General features: G+C 43.9%; 1 protein-coding gene across 9 annotated transcripts in view; it reads right to left on the bottom strand.

Annotated features, from left to right (window-relative positions):
* Positions 1 to 19,512, bottom strand: part of KIF1B (kinesin family member 1B) — a 134,647-nt gene that overhangs the window by 60,061 nt on the left and 55,074 nt on the right. For 3 of the 9 annotated variants that reach the window (XM_081015959.1, XM_081015961.1, XM_081015966.1), the window contains exons 8-15: positions 17,710 to 17,787; positions 16,663 to 16,728; positions 15,647 to 15,664; positions 12,005 to 12,080; positions 10,932 to 11,010; positions 10,247 to 10,389; positions 8,128 to 8,166; positions 4,631 to 4,842 (exon numbers count right to left, since the gene is read on the bottom strand). In XM_081015959.1, coding sequence (XP_080872085.1) covers positions 4,631 to 4,842; positions 8,128 to 8,166; positions 10,247 to 10,389; positions 10,932 to 11,010; positions 12,005 to 12,080; positions 15,647 to 15,664; positions 16,663 to 16,728; positions 17,710 to 17,787 — 711 coding nt within the window. The remainder of the gene's footprint in view (positions 1 to 4,630; positions 4,843 to 8,127; positions 8,167 to 10,246; positions 10,390 to 10,931; positions 11,011 to 12,004; positions 12,081 to 15,646; positions 15,665 to 16,662; positions 16,729 to 17,709; positions 17,788 to 19,512) is intronic. The other 6 variants (XM_081015960.1, XM_081015963.1, XM_081015967.1 and 3 more) reach the window with 4 other exon arrangements.

Below are 19,512 nucleotides of genomic sequence, written 5' to 3'. Positions count from 1 at the left end.
CCAACGGAGATTTAGAGGTATGTACAAGGAAGCTACATCCAAATACCCATTTCTCACTAGCCTACTTGATGAAACAAGTTTTTACATTTAGCTAAATCTAAAAATGAAACAGAAGGATACAAACGAACAATAGGAAGATAGTGAGCAGCAAATACAGTGATCAACTTGCAATCCAGAGTCTTAGGTCAAATCCTCCATCTAATGAAGGATGAATTGGGCCTTGGAGCACCTTTACAAGATACGTTTTGTATGTTCCCTAGAGAATTTTACAGATGGGTGGCCATATAATTTAATAGGAAATACTGCTTCTTAGGCTGGCAAATTTTAAGAGCACCTGACCATGCTACCAAATCTGCTTGTGTTAGAAGTCCTGAGAGGTCTGATACAACAGAACTTGCTAAGAAGGTGCCAAATTTGCAGGAATATCATCTGATACAACAGAACTTTTCAAGGGGGTGCTTCGTTTGCTTATCATGGAATGGATCACTTCCTGTTTCTTCCCCAGGCAGATGCACACACTTGTGCCTGTACGTAAGTACAAATATGCTTTCACAAAGGAGCCTGGTTTGCATGTCACGATAAGCCAAACCATGGCCTAGTATGAACATGCAAAATCCAGGAGAGCCAGCCATGGTCACTCCCCCGCACCCTGGTCATTTTGCTGCTGTGTCATGCTGAGCTACACCACTATTTAGCTTAATGCTGTTGATGCTTGACTCCTCTCTCCAGCAGCCAAATGGTGCCAATATCTTCAAGAACCCGTAAGGCAGGGATGAGAAACATCAGGCCTGAGGGCCAAATGTGCCCCCCCCCCCAGCCTCACTACCCAGCCTTCAGGACTCTGCCCAAGCCATGTCTGATAATGCCTCTGACCTGCTTGGATGGAGAGAGGTGTGTGGAATGTGCATATAGAAATATCTCTGCCTTTTTTGCACAGTAGAAATGGAGCCTGTTGTACAGATGTAAGGGTCATATCCTTTGCTCCTCCCACTTTTTCCTCCGGCTTTGCCCACCACTGGCATATGGTCCCCAGGAAGTAATACAGAAGGAAATGTGTCGTTCTGGCTGGATGACAAGTTCTCCACCATAAGGCATGGTGGAATCTAAACCACCAAAGAGCCTTCAAGGAACACCATGCAGGTCCAACACCAACATTACTCCAGAATTCTGATTTCCGCACCCCTTCAACAGCAAGTCTGGCAACTTGTGCACAAATGGTCGTTTGTTCCCACAGCAACTGGTGGGAGGGGAGGGAATGTTTCTCCCACTCTCATCCCCCTTTGGAAAAGACAAATATCAGGGTTGTTTTTCTGCTGTGGAAGTTTACTCTAAGAGCCAAGAAAACAGAGAAAGAAATAAAAAAGGTTGGTGGGGGGGTTATGTGAAAAGGGAGAGGCTGGAATCCCTTGTAACAGGAAACACACTCTTATTTATCAATGCCCCAGTGGGGCTAGAGATGATCTGCTCATTTCCACATCTCTATTTGCTTGTCATTTTGAAGCTCATGATGCCTTCAGTCATTAACTTGTCAGAAGATGCTGCCTTGCCAAGCTGCTTCCATCCTCCCGTTCCCCTTCAAAATGCCGGAGATGTTGCCTTGAATGCTGATGAAGGGGGAAGACTCACAGGCAGGCCAGCCCAGACATTAAGTTGGGGGGGGGAGGGGTAATATGTTTGAAGACGCCACTTTATGACAGAGCACCAGGCAAATGCAGAGACAGCACTGTTATCTCCATGTCAACGGCATTTTTGTAAAAAGTGCAATGTGCGTGCTAGTCCATCCAAATTGCCCTGGCAGCTTTTCAAATGTGGGAAGAGGAAAAGAAGGGGAAAAAGGAGAAGGGGGAGGCAGTATTTAAATTCACAACATTAACCCGCCTGCTGCTTCACATGCCCAACCGTGGGGGAGGAGAGGGAGGCTTTGGTAAAAGCCGAAAGATTGCTGCTGTGCCCTTTTGATGCTGTTCCATAGACAAAAGCCTCCATTGTCCATGTATGGGGGGTGGGGGCAGGCATTCTGTGAGCACTTCACATTTGTAATTTCCCTTCACATTTGTAATCTCCGGGGTCCAGGTCTTGGTGCTCCGTCTTCCAATGTGACCCTTCCAGGAAAGACTGAATTATTATTGCTGAAATAAACTCTTCATTTTCATCAGCTCAACTCAACATGGAAAGATATTTGTAAGACTGCCACTCAACCAGAGGCTTTACATGCCAGTATCCTTATTTTATAGGAAGGCAAGCAAGAACATCCCAATAAAAGGCCAAGGATTTCAATCTTCATCCCACACAGGCACACTAGCCCTGTTTGCAAAAATAAAAAATGCTTAAGGAAGCATATGCCACCTTCATCTGCATTGCAGGCATTGAGCTAGATGGCCTTTTGGGTTTCCAAATGTTCATTGCCATAAAAATTTAATCTCAACCAAAGGATGCACATATTGGGGAAGTGCCGTAGCTCAGATGTAGAGCATCTGCCTTGCACACAGAAAGTCCTAGGTTCAATCCCCAATGGCATCTCCAGGTCGGGCTGGGAAAAGACCCTTGTCTGAAACCTCGAAAGCCTCTGCCAGTCAGTGTAGACAATACTAAGTGGGATGGACCAATAGTCTGATTCAGTACAAGGCAGCTTCCTATGTTCCACAGGACATTCACAATCCCTACTGCAGTTCTGACGTCGGTGCTCTTGGCTAACTTGGTCCAGGCATTTAAAAACTGTCCCATATATCATGCTGGTTGAATTGGTTTTGAGTTCTGGCATTTTGGTCATGCTCTCTCTCTCACTGGGTGCCATATTGTTAGCCTGACAAAGAAGCAGCATTGAGGCCTTCTTGAAACAGGGTCTCTGCATGGTCCCAGAGTACAATCGGAAGATATAGGAAGCCACAAATTTGAGCAGATCTGGATCTGCCCTGTCCCTGGATGGGAGGACCTCTTTGGAACCTGACATCCATCCTCTCAAAAGCCACGATGGAAGGAAAGCAGGATACAACAATGCAACATACTCGTAGTCCTCACTGCATGGCCCATGCTTAGCAAGTTGGCTCCATTCAGAATTTATGGCTTTGTTAAGAGACACTTTAGATGATCAAAGAATTTCCATACAAATTTGCTTTAGGAATGAATGGATTTTAAGCATCCATAAGAAACTAAGTGTTAAGAGATCCATCTAGCCCAGCACCTCATTACCAAGCATAGCAGATAAGCAGGTGCCTCCAGGAAATCCACAAGGAGTCACTATCTCTCTCTCCAGTGTTTGCTCCCCAGTAATCGGTACTCAGTGGCAAACTGCCATCAGATCTACAAGTCACACAGATTAAGCATGGATAGCCTTATTTTCCTGTGCATTAGTCTGATCAACATTGAAAGATACCAAGCCAGTGGGGATCATGACATCTTGTGGCCACTATTGCCATTAATTTGTTAAGTATCATGCCATGGACTTTCCTTTGTCTGCCCCAGATCTCCTGCCAATTGATCAATTTCATTGGATGAACCTGAGTTTTACTATGGTGTGGTGGGGAGAAAAAAAAATTATTTATTCACTACTCTCCCCCTGCACTTCTACTTGAAGTCCACGACTTGGCTCCTCAGTTTTAGTTGTATGATTTTGACATAGCCAGGACTGCATCAATTTCAAATCTTCCCAACCATCAGATGGCTGTTGAGTTAGCATTTACCAAAAGGAATGAGTTCACCTTGCAAGTATCACTAATGTATTTTTTTTGCTCTCTTTGGAAATACGCAAACTACACCCAGAAATGCTTTTGGAGACAAAGTGAGATCCCAACAACGTCCTGCAAGCAGCAGCAAGTATTTAGTCAATGATAAAAAGCAATCATTGAAACCACTCTTACCGAACCCACAGCTGTGTGTACGCTTAAAAGGGGGGTTTCTATTAGTTTTGACAAGTTAATGATTCAGGGCAGTGTGGAGTTTTCAATTTTATTCAATTGTTGTTCTGCCCCCTTCCTAGGAGCTCAAGGCAGCAGAGATGGTTGTATATCCCATTCGCTCCACATCACAACAATCTTGCTGCAAGGTAGGTTAGGCTCAAAGATGAGAGTGGCTCACCAGAAAAGGTGACTAGGGCTTCCTCAACTCTAGTCCAGCACTCTAAACAAATGGAAGTTCTGGCAAAGAACTTAGTCAATTAATATATAAGCAACTATGCTAATAAGTAAGTCTGAATATCCCAGCATACATCACACAATTCATTCTGCATTTGAAAAGGGAGGAGTGAGTAGATCTTCCTGCTAATGAATGTTCTGCTTAGCTCCTGTCCTCACCAAGCTACTGAGATTTCACTAGCACTGACCAAATATCTCTCAAGTTTTAAGAAGCAAGGAATTGAGGTTCCTTCTCCCCACAATGAAAGCTCATTCTTCTTCCAGGCCTGTGCTCTGGTTTTGTGTTAGAAGGCTACAGATACACCCAACCCCATGTCGTTAACTGTGCACAGAACCCAACAGGCACAACCCCAAATGTATAGATCAAACACATGGCAAATACTGAAGTAAGGAGGATGGCCACAGTGGAACTTCCCCATCACTCAGAAACCAGGGTGTCCTTTGCTCTGGAGTACTGAGACTGATACTAAGGAATATGAAGAGGGAGGACATGTCCATACCTTCAAACGTTCAATGGCTTCCTCTCCTCCAGGCGTAGACATGATCCGTTCTTGGATACTGGAGACTGACGTTAAGCCCACCTGACTGCTGAGAGAGCAGGAAGATGGGGATGCAGTGAGGGAGCCCATGGATGCTGTGGAAAAATGGCCAGGACGTTGATTCTCTGATGCTAGCAAGTATCTGTGTTTATTGTTCTGAAAATCTTTCAGATCTGAGAGAGAGAAGGAAGGGAGGAAGGGAGGGAGGCAACAGACAGGAGGGGAGGCAGAAATACAGGGATGGAGAGAGGAGAGGCCAAGGAGAGAAGAGCAGAAAAAAGGAAGGTAGGGAGGAAAAACAGGAAGGAGACACCCGTATAAGAAAGGTAGCACACAAGCAGCAACAGAGACAGGTTTAATAGGACTAGATGGCAGTTCTGAAACAGATGTCCTTCCAATAAGCTTTGCCTGTTTGTTACACTCATTTGGCATGGCCCTGAATCAGGTGCCTCCTCACTTGATGGGTAGTTGGAATCCATGAGGGGTAGGATCTTTTTCAAGGGTGGCACCCCAGTTTGGGACTGTTCTTATGAGGCGTGCACCTGCTCTTTAAGAGCTAATCGTCCCTCACCACTAGCAATGCCAGCCTAGCAAGATGGACCAATGGATCTGATTCAATGTAAGGTGGCTTCCTGTGTCCCTATGGGCTAGATGGGCCATTGGCAGCTTCATATGCTGGTTCTTCCACTAACGACCAGACCAGGTTGTGACATAGGGACTTGCATTCATCTTTGGATAGGATGGGTTTCAGGAAGGAAGAACTCATGTTTGGGCACTTCCTCCTTCTTCAGCCTATGCTTAACAGGTCAAATATGTACAGAGTACAACAAGTAAGTTGTGTTTTTTAAATAAGATGTGGGGTGAGTTTTAATTTGGTTTGAAAACTGCCATCTATAAATACAGAAAAGAGCAGGGAGGTTGCAAAGAGAGGAAAGATTCGGGAACAAGAGAGCCGCCAGGATTCGGCAAGCGGACAGGGCAAAGATGGAGCTGACCAGACCTCCTGTGGAATAACTCATGCGTTCACAGCGGGGCGGGAGGGGGGACAACAGGGAGGAGACAGGAGTTGCACTTGCTGAGACTGCTGCACAGTTTGCACAGAGCATCATCGCACCCTTGCGCCATGCATGGTTCTCCCTCCATGATGCTGCAGCTGCTGGTGCTCAAGGCAGAGTTAAAAGCCGGCAAGCTGGAAGCAGCATCAATTAAAAAAATAAATAAAAAGAGAGAGCGAGAGAAAAAATGCCCCATAGCAAGAGCCACTCTGGAAAAATTTACACTGCCAAGTATCAGAGTTCAAGGAAATTCCAGACAGATCTCTCTCATCCACCATGTTATTTTCTTCATTTAGGAATGGCAGGAGTAACGGGCAAGGCTGCAACTCAGACGAGAGTATCTGATACATATGTGTGTGTTTGTGTGTGTGCTTGTATGTGTAAGTAGGTGTACACACACAAACACAACACCCTAGTCTTCTGATTGTCCATTGTTTAAAATGACATCAATAATAATAATAATAATAATAATAATTTATTTGTATCCCAAACATCTCACTGGGTTTCCCCAGCCACGCTGGGTGGCTTCCAGCACATATAAAAACAAAATAAAACATTAAACCTTAAAATCTTTGCTATACAGGGCTGCAATCAAATGTTTCCTAAATGTTATATAATTACTCATCTCCTTAACATCTGATGGGAGGGCATTCCACAGGGAGGGCGCCACTACCGAGAAGGCCCTCTGTCTGGTTCCCTGTAGCTTCACTTCTCGCAGTGTGGAAACCACCAGAAGACCCTAACTGCTGGATTTCAGACTATTTTTATATTGCTATAACCTGTCCTGGGACCTCTGTTGAAGGGTGGGTAAACCCCCCCCCCTAATAATAGTCTATATTGGGGGGGACAGTTTGTCCATCTAGCTGTTCTCTCATGTGTCTGGGCACATCTTAAGATATCACAACAAATTTTTGCATGATGATTTTGCATGTTGATGAGATCATGGTTGTGTCTACGTTTGGACACAATCGAATGCCCTTTTGAATGAAGATATTAGACAGATATCAGACAGTACTGCATTGCGCTGTTGTTTGTTTCTTAGAATTCCATAGTAGTGTCAGGTGCAAGGCTGCTAGTAATTGATTAATTAGTATTATAACCAGGGCTTTTTTCAGCCAGAACTCACTGGAACTTAGTTCCAGCACATCTCAGGTGGGCTCCATTGCCATTGTAAAAGAACAAGGGAGGCGTTCATGAGTTCCAGCACCTCTTTTTCTAGAAAAATAGCACTGATTATATCCAATGTTAGTTCTACTCAGAACAGACCCCTGAAGTTCATGGACACAACTAACTTAGGTTTGCTAAATTCAGTGGGTCAACTCTGAGTATAACATAGTTGGGCTTATATTGTAAATCACCCTGTAATCTTCGAATGAAGGGTGGTATAAAAATGTATTAAGTAAATAATAATAATAATAATAATAATACAACCCTAAATAAAGAAATACTATTTGGGCTAAGCCACCAGTGCTCCCCATTCGCTAAGGGAATTTTTAAAACCCATCACACTGGTGGAATCAACTCAAGTCACCTCAACTGCATCTTGTAAAGATAGAGGCCTTTTGCATGGTAGTTTGAATCCAGCTCAGGACTAGGCCTACTTAAATCAACAGATATCCCTATCATCTGAGTACATTTGGCACTGGATATAGCCCTCGATCTGAGATTAAGAGAGATGGCATCTTAATGTTTGCCCTTGCGTTTCCAGGAAAATCCAATTCAAATTCCCACGTATATTTGAAATAAAACAAGGAAAGGTTTCCTTTCCCTAAGAGATGTAAGACAGTAAGGAAAGAAGTGCTGCCTTAATGAATCATATTCGTTATATATCCCGTTACCTCATTATCGTTGGGTATGGTTCTATTTTTAAATGTGAGAAATATCTTTTCATGGGGATTGGGATGGGAGAGGGAGGGGGAGATGAACACTTGGGGGGCGGCGGTCCTGAATGAAAATAAACTGAAAAGTGCCAGTTCCAGCCCTTTTCAGCTAGCAGTGCACTTACAGTTTAAAATGGAATTAAAAAAAAAAATCAGTATTTGTTCATGTTTTCTTTTACAAAAACCAAAACAAAATGCCACCATCTTTCTTCATTTGTTGCCATAAATTGCATACTTTTGCAAAGTTATGGTCTCAAATCCTGTTAATTCAAACCCACTCTAGCCACTCCTTAAAATACAAGCTTTGAGTTTGCGCTCTGCCCAAAAGCAGCCTGAAAAATTGAAGTGGTTGGCAAGGGGCCGGGTTCCAAAGAAAGAGATTGGGTTCCATGCTGCTAATGTTGGTTTTTAAAAGGTTCTGCCTGGGATTTCCCTGCGAGGAACAGCATGTAAAGCTTGCTTGAAAGCTGGCCCAGCAAAAGCCAAAAAAGGTTAGAAAAGTTACTAATTCCACAGTACACACATTTGCCTCCACTTCCAGAGAAATCGTCCAATGCATCAACTGGAGAAAGGAAGTTTAGAAGGGAAGATACAAGAAGGGTAAAATATCTAGGATTAATAGTTGAAACAGGAAAGGGAAGAAAAGCCCAGGCACTGGATACAAAGAAAATATCAGATTCTCAAATACAACACAAGCAATTTACCTAGTTTTGTCACAATCAGGGAAGGGGGGGGGGGGTCTCAAAAAATCTAATGCTGTTTGTTTCACAGCCTTTTCTTCTTTCATCCATTCTTTTCAAGGCAAAGGCATGCAATGCATACAGATTGTGGCCTCGTTAAGCGTGATTAAGTCAGAATGTCTCTTGACAGACAAATAAGCACCCACAACCCAAAAGGCCAAAGCTCAACATCAATTCTTAAAGTCAGAGTTACTTCAAATGCATTCACAAATACACTGATCTCTTATTTTAAAAGTTTCCTTCCTCCCCCCTCAACCCCTCGGGAGAAATAAGTAGACATTTTTTACAAATGCCCTGCCACCCACATTGTAAAAACAGCCATCCTTAGCCAAACAGAGACCAAATTCTTACATTCCTGGTGCTTTGTGTGGTTGCCAGATCCCATTGCTGAATGTCATGGCAACCTCTGAGCAGTGAAAAGAAACGACAAGATTATGTTAAGCAGGAGCGATTCATGTTCTGGGATGGAACCACTCTCTCAACACTAATGGGAGTGTTGGGACGGTGGTTCCATCCCGGACCATGAATTGCTCCCCACCACATAGGCCAGTACAGCCCCTTCCTCAGTAGATTCACTGAAATTAACAGACATGACTAAGGTCAATTAATTTCAATGGGACTACTGCCTGTGGGACTTGGTTGGATATAGACCTATGTTTGCTTATATTGATCTGCTTGATTTATTTATTTTTTGTTTTCATTTTTTTGTCATTTGCACACCACCAGATGTATTCATATGATGTTGTGGTATACAAATTGAACAAATAAGTAAACAAATAAACAAACGATTATTTTCATTGTGGCCAGGACGTGGGGAATGCCAACCTCACTATGTTGTGAGGTGGATAAAAAGCTCTTGGAAGATTGTTCCTTGGGGGTGGGAGGTGTTTTAATATTTTCACCATGTAACAATGGAAAAGGCATTCCCAGAAACACAATCCTCTGCAGCTCTTTTGTCTTTCCAAGCAAGAGACAAGAGTTGCTTTGCTTGCATACACCATCTACTGGATAAGTTGCTGCTAGCTGTTGTGGCTGTGTGCTTCCAGGAGGCCACGTGCCTCTGAATTCCAGCTGCTGGGAATCACAAGTGAGGAGAGCACTGTTGCTCTCAGCTTGTGTTTGCAAGCCTTCCAGAGGCTAGGCCAACATAAGAACAGAATATGAACCTTTGACCTGATCCAGCAGAGCTCTTCTTATGTTCCTACTTTGTTGGAGGTTTTTTTTTAACATTACTGTGCTCTGTGGGTAGGCAGTGAAGAATCAGATATCCAATAAAGGGGTTTGAAAACCAGGTTGCTTGTTCTGTGCCAAAATCATCCATACGTAGGAGCGTAGCTGCTCCAACCTCTCAGCCAAAACTTAGGGCAAAGAAAATGGAATCTGAATTCGTTTGCTTTGGCAGGGGCCCTGAAATGGAAGGCAGTTGGAGTGGAAACTGACAGCCTGAAGATACTGTCGGGATGGAGAGCTGGAAGGCAAGTGAGGGGGGTCGATGGAAGAAATGACTGCAGCTGGCCCAGCTTTAGCTCACTTCCTGCAGTGGGACCCATTTGCTGGGAGCCCCCGCATTCACCGTTTAACGGGTAGGAAAATATGTATAAAGTTTCCAGAAAGATGGAAGACTATACAGAACACCACTCAGCAAAACTGTTGGCCTCACTGTTAGCCTGGAAAGGCTCCACACAGAATTCGAGTTTGAAGCAAATGCTGCTGATGAAGGTGAGATTGTGGGATTGCCGAATCCGTGAACTTGGTTCCATTCTTCCCCTGCTGTGCTCCTCAGTCTTTCAAATCCACCAAAGTGCCTGGATTTTCCAGCCTGCCACCCCCAGCTCCAAAGCTGAGTAAGAGGGTTATCTCCCACAGCAAGGCCCGGAGCTTGAATCTGTATAATCCACTTACTGTCAATAATGTCTCCGAGCCCTTGAGCACGGAGGAGATCCTTGAGCCGTGTCACTTCCTCCTTCAACTCCCGCACCAGCTTGGCGTTGGGATCCTCGTTGATAACAGCATTGCATTTGATCTGCTTTGCCCGATCAGCGTATCTGGAAAGACAGGTGTAGGGTCAGTTCATTTTAAAACACACACACACACACCACCACCACCACCACCACCACCACAACTCTGCCACATATCTAAAGGTCAAATCTGAGCAATGTGCAAGAGCCTTAGCTGATACCACTTTCTATGACATAGTTATTCCCCTCTGGGAAAGGGAAGCAGCTCAGTGGTCTCAGTTTCAATCCCTGGCATCTCTGGGTAGGGCTGGGAATGTCCCATACCTGAAATCCTAAAGACCTGCCGTCAGTCAGTGTAGACAATCCTAAACTAGATGAACCAATGGTCTGACTTGGTATAAGGCAACTTCCTATTCATGGTTCACTTCCTCTCACCGCATGTAATTTTTAAGGAGTTTAAACAGTCTTCATATGATTCTGCTGCACTTCCTTACACTACCACAACTAACTAAGGTGAGTAGAATAAGAGAGACCAGAATCAACCTCCATTTCACATTTCCATGCTACAAACAAGGGAACTAGATGGGAAAGCAGCAGACCTGCCCCCATTTTGACACCACGTTCAATACCTTAAAGTGCTTAGTGTTTCATCGTAGTTTATGTCTGCCGGGCTCAGAGCAGCCACCATGGCCGTTCTTGAGTTTCCACCTATGAAGCAGAAAAGGGTATCCAATTAAACAGGAGTCAAAGTTGACGGCTAACAGAACTAATGACAGACTGAGTCACAAATCCAGGTTCCACAGCCAAGGCATTGGAAAGTCAACAAGAGATTAAACTGGCTCTTTTAAAGATCCTAAATGCTTTTATTTCCTCAATATACAAAGCATATATATAAGTGGGAAAATCATATTTTAAGGTTGTATCCAACCTAGTTCTACTAATAGCAGACCCACTGAAATTCATGGACCTAAATTAGTCATTTCCATTAATTTCAGTGTGTCTACTTTGAGTAGGACTAGTATTGGATATAATCCCAAATCTAACCTTCAGGTATCTTTTCCCCCCTCAGAACAATGAAGACCAGAAACCTGCTTTTTAACCTCCAAATAATTTATATATATATATATATATATATATATATATATATATATATATATATATCAAAGGTGATGGCCATACAACAGGAAGTCTTGTATCATTGCAAAGAGAAATAAATTTATAAGGGCATAAGCTTTCGTGGAATAGTGTCCACTTCATTAGATGCAGCCAGTGTACAATATTGAACCTTGGAAATACCACAGAGGTGGGGATACTATGGCTTTCCACATGAAGCAGGACTCCAACTCTCATCCGTCCCAGCCAGCATGGCCAATGATGAGGAATGATGGGGGTTGTATTGCAGTAACACCTGGGAAGGGCACAGGACCCCTGAAGGCTCTTGGGAACTAGAAGCACCATCCAGAAAGGAGGCTCCCTGCTATATCTCTTTGTGGTCCTCCAGATGTTTGTTGGACTCCAATTCCCATCAATCCCAGCCAGCCCAGCCAACTGTCAAAGGTAATGCTGGGAGTTGTAGTCTAGCAACATCTGGTGGGCCAAAGGTTCCCCACCCCAAAATACCAAGTGTGAAACAATGAAAGGTAATTACTAATTAGCAGGGAACTAATAAAAGGTGGGACAAGATTCTGCTATGTCAACATACCTAGGTTTTCCCGAAGAAGCCACGTCAGCACAGAATCCCTGTATGGTATAAAATCGGTCTTCTTTTTCTTCTTACTCTGCAAGAGGACATTAGCATTTAAAAGCCAGTTGCCACACACAAAAAAGGAAGTCTGCACAAAGTTGTGTGCACACGTTTTCCTGAACCTTTCAAGAAGCAACAACTGAAGGCATGTTTTTGCCAAGATAATCTCACAATGAAACAAAAGCTTCAGGAAGCAAGTGCATACAAGAATTAAAGCTACAATGTTTTAGTCTAAATTGGTTAGACTAAACAGATCTTTAAAAACTATCATTAAACAATTAGGCAGAAGAGTTTTACAGGAAGGGTTGAATGCTTCTAAGAAGGCAACTGCTGAAATTAATGTGTGTGTTTTTAATATATTCCTAACAGTCGTCAAGGTAGGCAGCTAAAATGCTACATACCATCTTACCCAAGTTATAAGACATCTAAAAAGGGGGGGGGGGGGCAAAGGAGAAGAGGATTCAGAGCTGGGATCTCATGAACTACTTTCATCCTGCCTGAGAGCACACCCAGTGGGATTTTTAATTTCTCATTCTTCAAGCAGCATTCCGCCTTGCTGTGTAGCAAAGGGATTTCAAAAGAGCCCTTTACTTCAAAAAGTGGCTTGTCTTGTAGTACGTTGGGCTCCTGTCATGGAAGCATAAGCCTATAAAGTTGCACATGTGCATAAACAAGCCCTGCCAGTCTTTGGATCGCGACCAGGACATTTCAAGTTGAAACAGATGTGGTCAACTGGCAGCCGATATGCCCCATCAAGCCCCACAACAAAAATTCTCACTACAAAACATTTCCCCATTGTTTTGCACACACGGAAAATGCTTCTGTGTTGCAGCACAAAGAAGGGTGCATCCAATGCTGGGCAAACCCATTGAAATGAATTGACATGGCAAACTTGAGTCCATACATTTCAATGGGTTTGCTCTGAGTAAAACTTAGTTTGATGCAACCCAGAGATTCCACACATACTTGTATTATTATTTTCTGGCTTTGCCTGAAATCACATACGCTATAAGAGTGAAGCACCTGTTAGCAACCACCATTAGTACAGAACCTGACTGATCAACAAATGCACCCCCCCCGGGCCACTTTCTGAAGATAACATCTTCCGCTCTGCCAAGAGAACAGAAAGTTGTCCACCTACTGAGTTAAATAGACTGTGCAGATGAAATAATTGCAGACAGGACAGAAAACTAAGAAGCTTAATTGCAGACAGGATAGAAAACTAAGAAGCTAAATATAGCAACGTGTGAAACAACATTGTAAGTTGTATAGTTTATCCTCGAATGAAGGATGATATATAAATTTAATAAATAATAAATAGGTAAATAAAATAAAAGTCCATGAAATTCAGGGAGAAAGGTTAGGCTGGAATCCTTCGAATTGACACACTGGGCTTCTACATGCACTGTGTTTTTGCTTTCTAAAAAAAGGGGGGGCGGGGGCTCAACTACACTCCCAAGTGGTACAACCTAGATATAAGTTGACCACCTCAGTAAAAACCAAAGCTATGAAGTTAATCCAAAGAGACTCTGGATATTTCCACAACACTCTGCAAGCTTGAAGCCAGACATATTTGGAGTACGGCACTAAGATTAGATCAACGGTATTCTGTTTTATTTAGAAATTAATTTTCAGCAAGCCAAGAAGCATCATCAGCTGAATTATATTTGAGTAAATCATCAGCTGAATTATATTTGTGCTTACATACCGCTGGGCTTTTACCTAAGAAAGGATAACAGCCACCAATGAAGTGGGTACAGACAGATGGAAGAGCATTTAAAATTACTGAAGGGGATGGGATGGGGAGAGATTACTGAGGACAGAGAGAGGTCAGAAAGCCTTAGCTAGCAAAATTAGACTAGAGAGGTCCAATTCTATGTTGCCTCCCACCCACACAGACTAATCTTGTACCTGGTTGAAGATTAGAAGGATTTAGGAAGTGTTCACAGGAAAACACAGACAGACACTGTCAGGAAGGAAACAGCTATGAAGCAGTCTGTGTATATTTTGGCACAGTGCAGCAGTGAAAGGTGCTCCTGAACGTGGGTTCAAGTCCTACTTTTGGCACAGGACTGAAACAGATGCTATGCAGGAAACACCCCACCCACAAACTCCTTCCCACATGCACTTTTTAAAAGCAGCTGTGCTCTTGTGAATTAAGAATCCTTCCCTTGGGCTACAAGGGAATGATCTAGGAGAACCCAATGCTGAAGCAAAGCATTTTTAGACCTGGTCACCCTTGGATGGGAGACCGCAGCAAGTGCCATCCGACTTTTAGGCAAAGCAGTAGAGGTGGGAAAGGAAAGAGCGGGCCTAATCAGAAGTCAGTTTCAATTGCATCCATCTGAATGCTTCCATTGCAAAAACTTCAAATGTAAAGTAGCAACCTCAGCAATGCATTATTTATTGCATGCAAACCACCCTAACACACAAGCAGCTCAGCAAATGCCCCTTCTTACTCATTTGAGAGCCAACAGTAGGAGAGAGAAGAGTGCAGACTCCCAGGTTTTAATGGCAAATAAGAGTTAGTCGGGCATATGCTCTGCTCTGGTTGGTGGGAACCAGAAACTTTGAAAGCAGGGAGGTGGGAAGTTCTGTGGTCCTTCATGTGTTGCTACACTCCATCTCCAATCAGCCTGGCCAACATGGCCAGTGGACAGAAGTGGTGGGAGATGGGAACCCAACAACACCTGGAGGACCACTACTTCCCCTAGTCTAAAGTTTTGTTTCAGAAGAAGCAGCAATAAGTAAGTGCATGTTGCTTGCACTGCTAAAGAAAGGGAAAACCAAGTTAGTTACAACAGGAGCAGGGATCCACTTTGTGCTCTCGTGAATCAAGAATCCTTTCCCTTGAGGGCCAGAGAGTGATCTAGAGGGACTCAATGCTGAAGCAAAGCATTTGTAGACCTGGCTAATCCCTTGGATGGGAGACCACAGCAAACAGCATCTTTGAGAAAGTTGGAATTATACGATTTTTAAAAAATAAAAATAAATCAGACTGCTCCTTTTCAGAGACGGTCACTTATACAGTTGAGCCCAAACACCCATTTTGGTGACTGTGTTTAATATTTATTTCATTTATTTAAAGGATTTCTAAACCACTTAAGTTTTCTTTAAAAAAAACAACACCACACCTGTAAGTGGTATAAACTATGTACAGTGTGGCAACAACATCCCTTAAAACAAAAATACAAGCTAAAACCAACAAAATAACATAAAAGCAAGTAAATGGTGCAGCAAGTGAATTTCCTGCATAGGCAGGGGGCTGGACTAGATGGCTTTTGAGGCCCCTTCAAAGAGATTCTAAAGCCACTGGAAATGCATCCTTACACAGGGAACCAGTGCAACCCTGTGGACCCCTGCTCCTAGCTTCTTCTGGTCTAAAGACCCACATAGTCAGCACCAGAAGTGGGGGAACCTGCAACGCTCCATATGTTGCTGAACTTCAACTCCCATCAACCTAGCCAGAACGATAAATGGGGAAGGCTGATGAGAGCTAGAGTCCAGCTACATCTCGGAAGGTCACGGCTTCTCTACCCCTGGTCTTCAGGCTATATTACATTTTAGTTGACAGCAGCTACCCTTCCTCCATCATCATACCTTGCTGGTGCAGTTATCCTTAATTTGGAAGCATTGAAGGAAGGAAAGAAGGAAGAAGATAAGGTTAAGTTTGTTGAGCGAGGAGGGAGTTTAAATAGACACCACAGATTCACAGATGCACTTCCGGTTACTTTTCCAAGGAACCAAATCAGTAAGCACCTCAAAACACTTTCCCCAGGTGGTAACCTTGAACCTATGGAGTTTGACTATATGAAGAGGGGCTACAGTAGGGCAGGAAGCCTTAGGAGGGAGGACAGGAGCTAGAGGGGCTTCAACCATGTCAATTTAAGAGCTTAGATGGAGCATAAGGGGAGAACCCTGCCATGTGCAAGAAGCTCCAGGACTTGGCATTATTAGACATACACAGCATGTTAAAAGCCTAGCTAACACTATACTCAGTGTTAAGAAAAGCAGTCACCTCTGAGCTAGGCTTTGACCATTTGAAACAGCAATAAGGAACCACTGGAGATTCAGGTGTTGTTGGATTCCAACTCCCATTAGCCAACATGTCCAATGGTCAGGGATGATGGGAGTCTGAGCAGAGCCACATACAGATGCAGCCCAGCCCATGCCCTCTCTAGTTTAGAATTTTGCAATATAATGCCAGCAGTGAGCCTGGTGAGCAGGTTTTTTCAGGGACAGCAGCCTCATGGGTCAAATCAGGAGCTCTGCTGGCCCCGGTTAGTTCCCCACCCAAATCACCCCAAAATCAGCGTGTCTGAGGCTCTTTAGTAGGTGGGGAGAATTGGGGTAGAGGATCACTATTTCCAAATAGTAGATTTCTGAAGCCCTCTGCCTTTGGAAAGCTACAACAAAAACATTTCTACTTGGGCACTAAGTATTTTTAAAAACAGCTGTTAAAACACTGTCAGTTAACACACAATATCCTGCCACACCCTCCTGAGGCAGTTGTTATTTTATTGATGTCTTGGCATGTTACTAGAACCAGGTGGGCTTGTAAAGCTCATGGTTTTGTTTTGTTTTAAAAAATGAGTGTGAAAATAATTCGGACTTACCACTTCTGCTAAGGCTGAAATGACTTTTCCCAAGGTGGTGAGAGACTTGTTGATATTTGCACCCTCCTAGAAAGGTAAATCAAACATTTGATTTTGAAGCTGTCCAGATATAAAAGAGAAGTCTGGAAAAATGAGACACTTCACCCCCACCCACGCCACTCTTTTGCTACAGGATATATACACCTATGGCATTAAGGATTCCACTTCTTTTGTACATTGTGTCTGACTCCATGCATGATACAGCATCTCAGAACAGACTCTCTTTACCTAGCGGTCACCTGTTGGTCTAGGATCTGACCAACAGGTATACGTCATGCATAGGTCATCACTGCCCTAAAATTCCTGGAGATGCAGGCTGCATTTTTCCCTTCCCCCAGCAAAGTGGCAGGGACTCTGGTTTCACCTCTGCAAGCCATTAAGCCCCACGCACACAGGAGGAATAGAAAAGGCTAAGGATCACAGAGACTCACAGAATCAGAACTGTAAAGTTGGAAGGGTCCCCCAATGGTCATCTAGTCCAACCCCTTGCAATGCAAGATTCTCAACATGCAGTCCCTCAACTACTGGGTGGGACCCATGAGCAACAGGCACTCCAATTCAGGGTATCAATTGTCCTCTTATCTCATTTTCTACCCCAACCATGGCTGAAGATTGGCTAGCAAACATCTGGCCGGCTGTTTTGAAAAGACAAAGGCTAAGGTCTCACTCCAAACTGGGTAGGGCGGCATGCTGAATACTGATCCTTGGCAATGCATCCAATGATATGGCAACATCCATATCCAATGATATGGCAACATCCAGGAATGTACTCATTACCAAGTCAGACCACTGACCAGTCTAGTGCAGTAGTGTAACTGGGAGTGGCTCTCCAGTCTCTGGCTGAGAAGGGTCCTTCCCATTACCTGCTGCTATCTGATCCTTTTTAACTGGAGATGCTGGGGATTGAACCTGGATTGAACCTGGTGTTCTGCATGCAAAGTGGCTGCTCTTAACACAGACCTACATTCCTTCCCTGGCTACCCACAACATAGCAGAGCCAACTCATACCTTTAATCGGGTCCCTTTGGCACCAGTGGAGTCTGCCCTCTCACTCCCTGCAAGATCCACGAGGCTAATTTTGCTAACCTGAAAAGAAAAGCATGGTCAAATAAGGTGGGGGAAAAGAGAGATAGCCAGCAATTTCATCTTGATCCCACAGTATTCAGGTACTCCTGCACTGTATCAGATGCCTGCTATAAAGTCCCAATAAGTTCAGCTTTCAGATATCCAAATACCTCCCCTATATTTTAGCCATTGATTACAAAGAGGCAGATTTACAAACATGACACAGCCAGCATGACTGTCAAAACTTTATATATCACAGATTCTGCAAGCTTGAAGGGGCTTCTGTCATCATAGAAGAGGAAGCTGCTCCAGTGTCACCAGAATCAGGGCTGTCAGTGGCATGCTAACACCACCCATCTCATGACCCCTAGTTTAACTGTTCCTTTTCTGATCACTATCCCATCACTTCATGCCTGAAACAAAAACCTCAGGCATAGCAATGATTACAAATACTTAACTGGGAATAAAACATGCAGCCTCAGCAGCTATATGCATCATTAGGATGCTGGCCATGTTTACTGTTTTGCCCAGAGGAATTTGTATTCATCTGGGATGGAATTTATATTGGGGGTGTGGGGAGAATTGCATTACAACCACCTGGCCAGAAAATTGCAGGTTGCTAGTTTTGATTATCTTCATCTAATAAAGAAGTTAAGTCAGCAACATGACAAGCAGGTCACCGTCCTCCTGCAACTTTGCAGAGTGTTAATGTGAGAGAACAGGTAATGTGATAACATAAAAATAGCCCTGCAGATGAATCAGGCCAAAGTCACACCTAGTCCAGCATCCTGATCTCACAGCACCCAACCAGTTGCCCCAATGCAAAGCCTACAAGCAGGACCTCAGCACAACAGCACTCTCTTCATTTGCAATTCCCAGCAACTGGTATTCAGAGGCATACTGCCTCCAACAGTAGACAGAGAACATAGCCATTGTGGCTAGTAGTGATGTTCTTTTGAAGCCAGCCAAATTAGTGGCCATCACTACCTCTTGTGGGAGCGAATTCCATCATTTAACTGTGTATTGTGTGCACATTTAGCTACACTGGATGTCCATAAGTTCTAGAAGTAAGAGAGAGGGAGAAAAACTTCTCTGTATCTACTCTCTTCACACAATGCATCATTTTATGAGACACTTCTATCATGCCCTCCCTTACTCACATTTTTCCCCTCGAGTAAAAAGCCCCAGATATTGTATTGTAGAGAGATAAATGTTTATTCTTAGAACTGAAACGTTCTATAAGTACCCCAGTTGCACAATGCACTGTGCTAAAGCTTCTCCTGTTTTTTCCTCCAAAAGTAGCATTCAGGCCACTGAGAGACTTCCCCCACGAAGAATAAGCTCCCCTTTTAAACATGCAAATCCCTCCACAGTTTAAAAAGGCGGCTTGCTTGTTGCCACCTCCAAAGGAAACTAGGCCAACAGGGAGGATGGAGAAGAAGAGAGAGAGTTAATGAGGCAGTAATTAGTTAAGCCCTGCCAAGCAGAAACACTGGCACTTCTGTGCAGAAGGAGGGGGGTTTACTCAGGCTATACTTATGCTACAGCTACAGAGATCTTCTTTCTTAGTGTTGTATCCTAAAAAGGTAAAGGTAAAGGTACCCCTGCCCGTACGGGCCAGTCTTGACAGACTCTAGGGTTGTGCGCTCATCTCACTCTATAGGCCGGGAGCCAGCGTTGTCCGCAGACACTTCCGGGTCACGTGGCCAGCGTGACAAGCTGCATCTGGTGAGCCAGCGCAGCACA

This window comes from Podarcis pityusensis (assembly GCF_964106645.2).
Source record: "Podarcis pityusensis genome assembly, chromosome: 8".
Lineage (NCBI taxonomy): Eukaryota > Metazoa > Chordata > Lepidosauria > Squamata > Lacertidae > Podarcis > Podarcis pityusensis.
The sequence above is the reverse complement of the archived record's forward strand: the minus strand, read 5'-3'. Positions and strand labels throughout refer to the sequence as shown.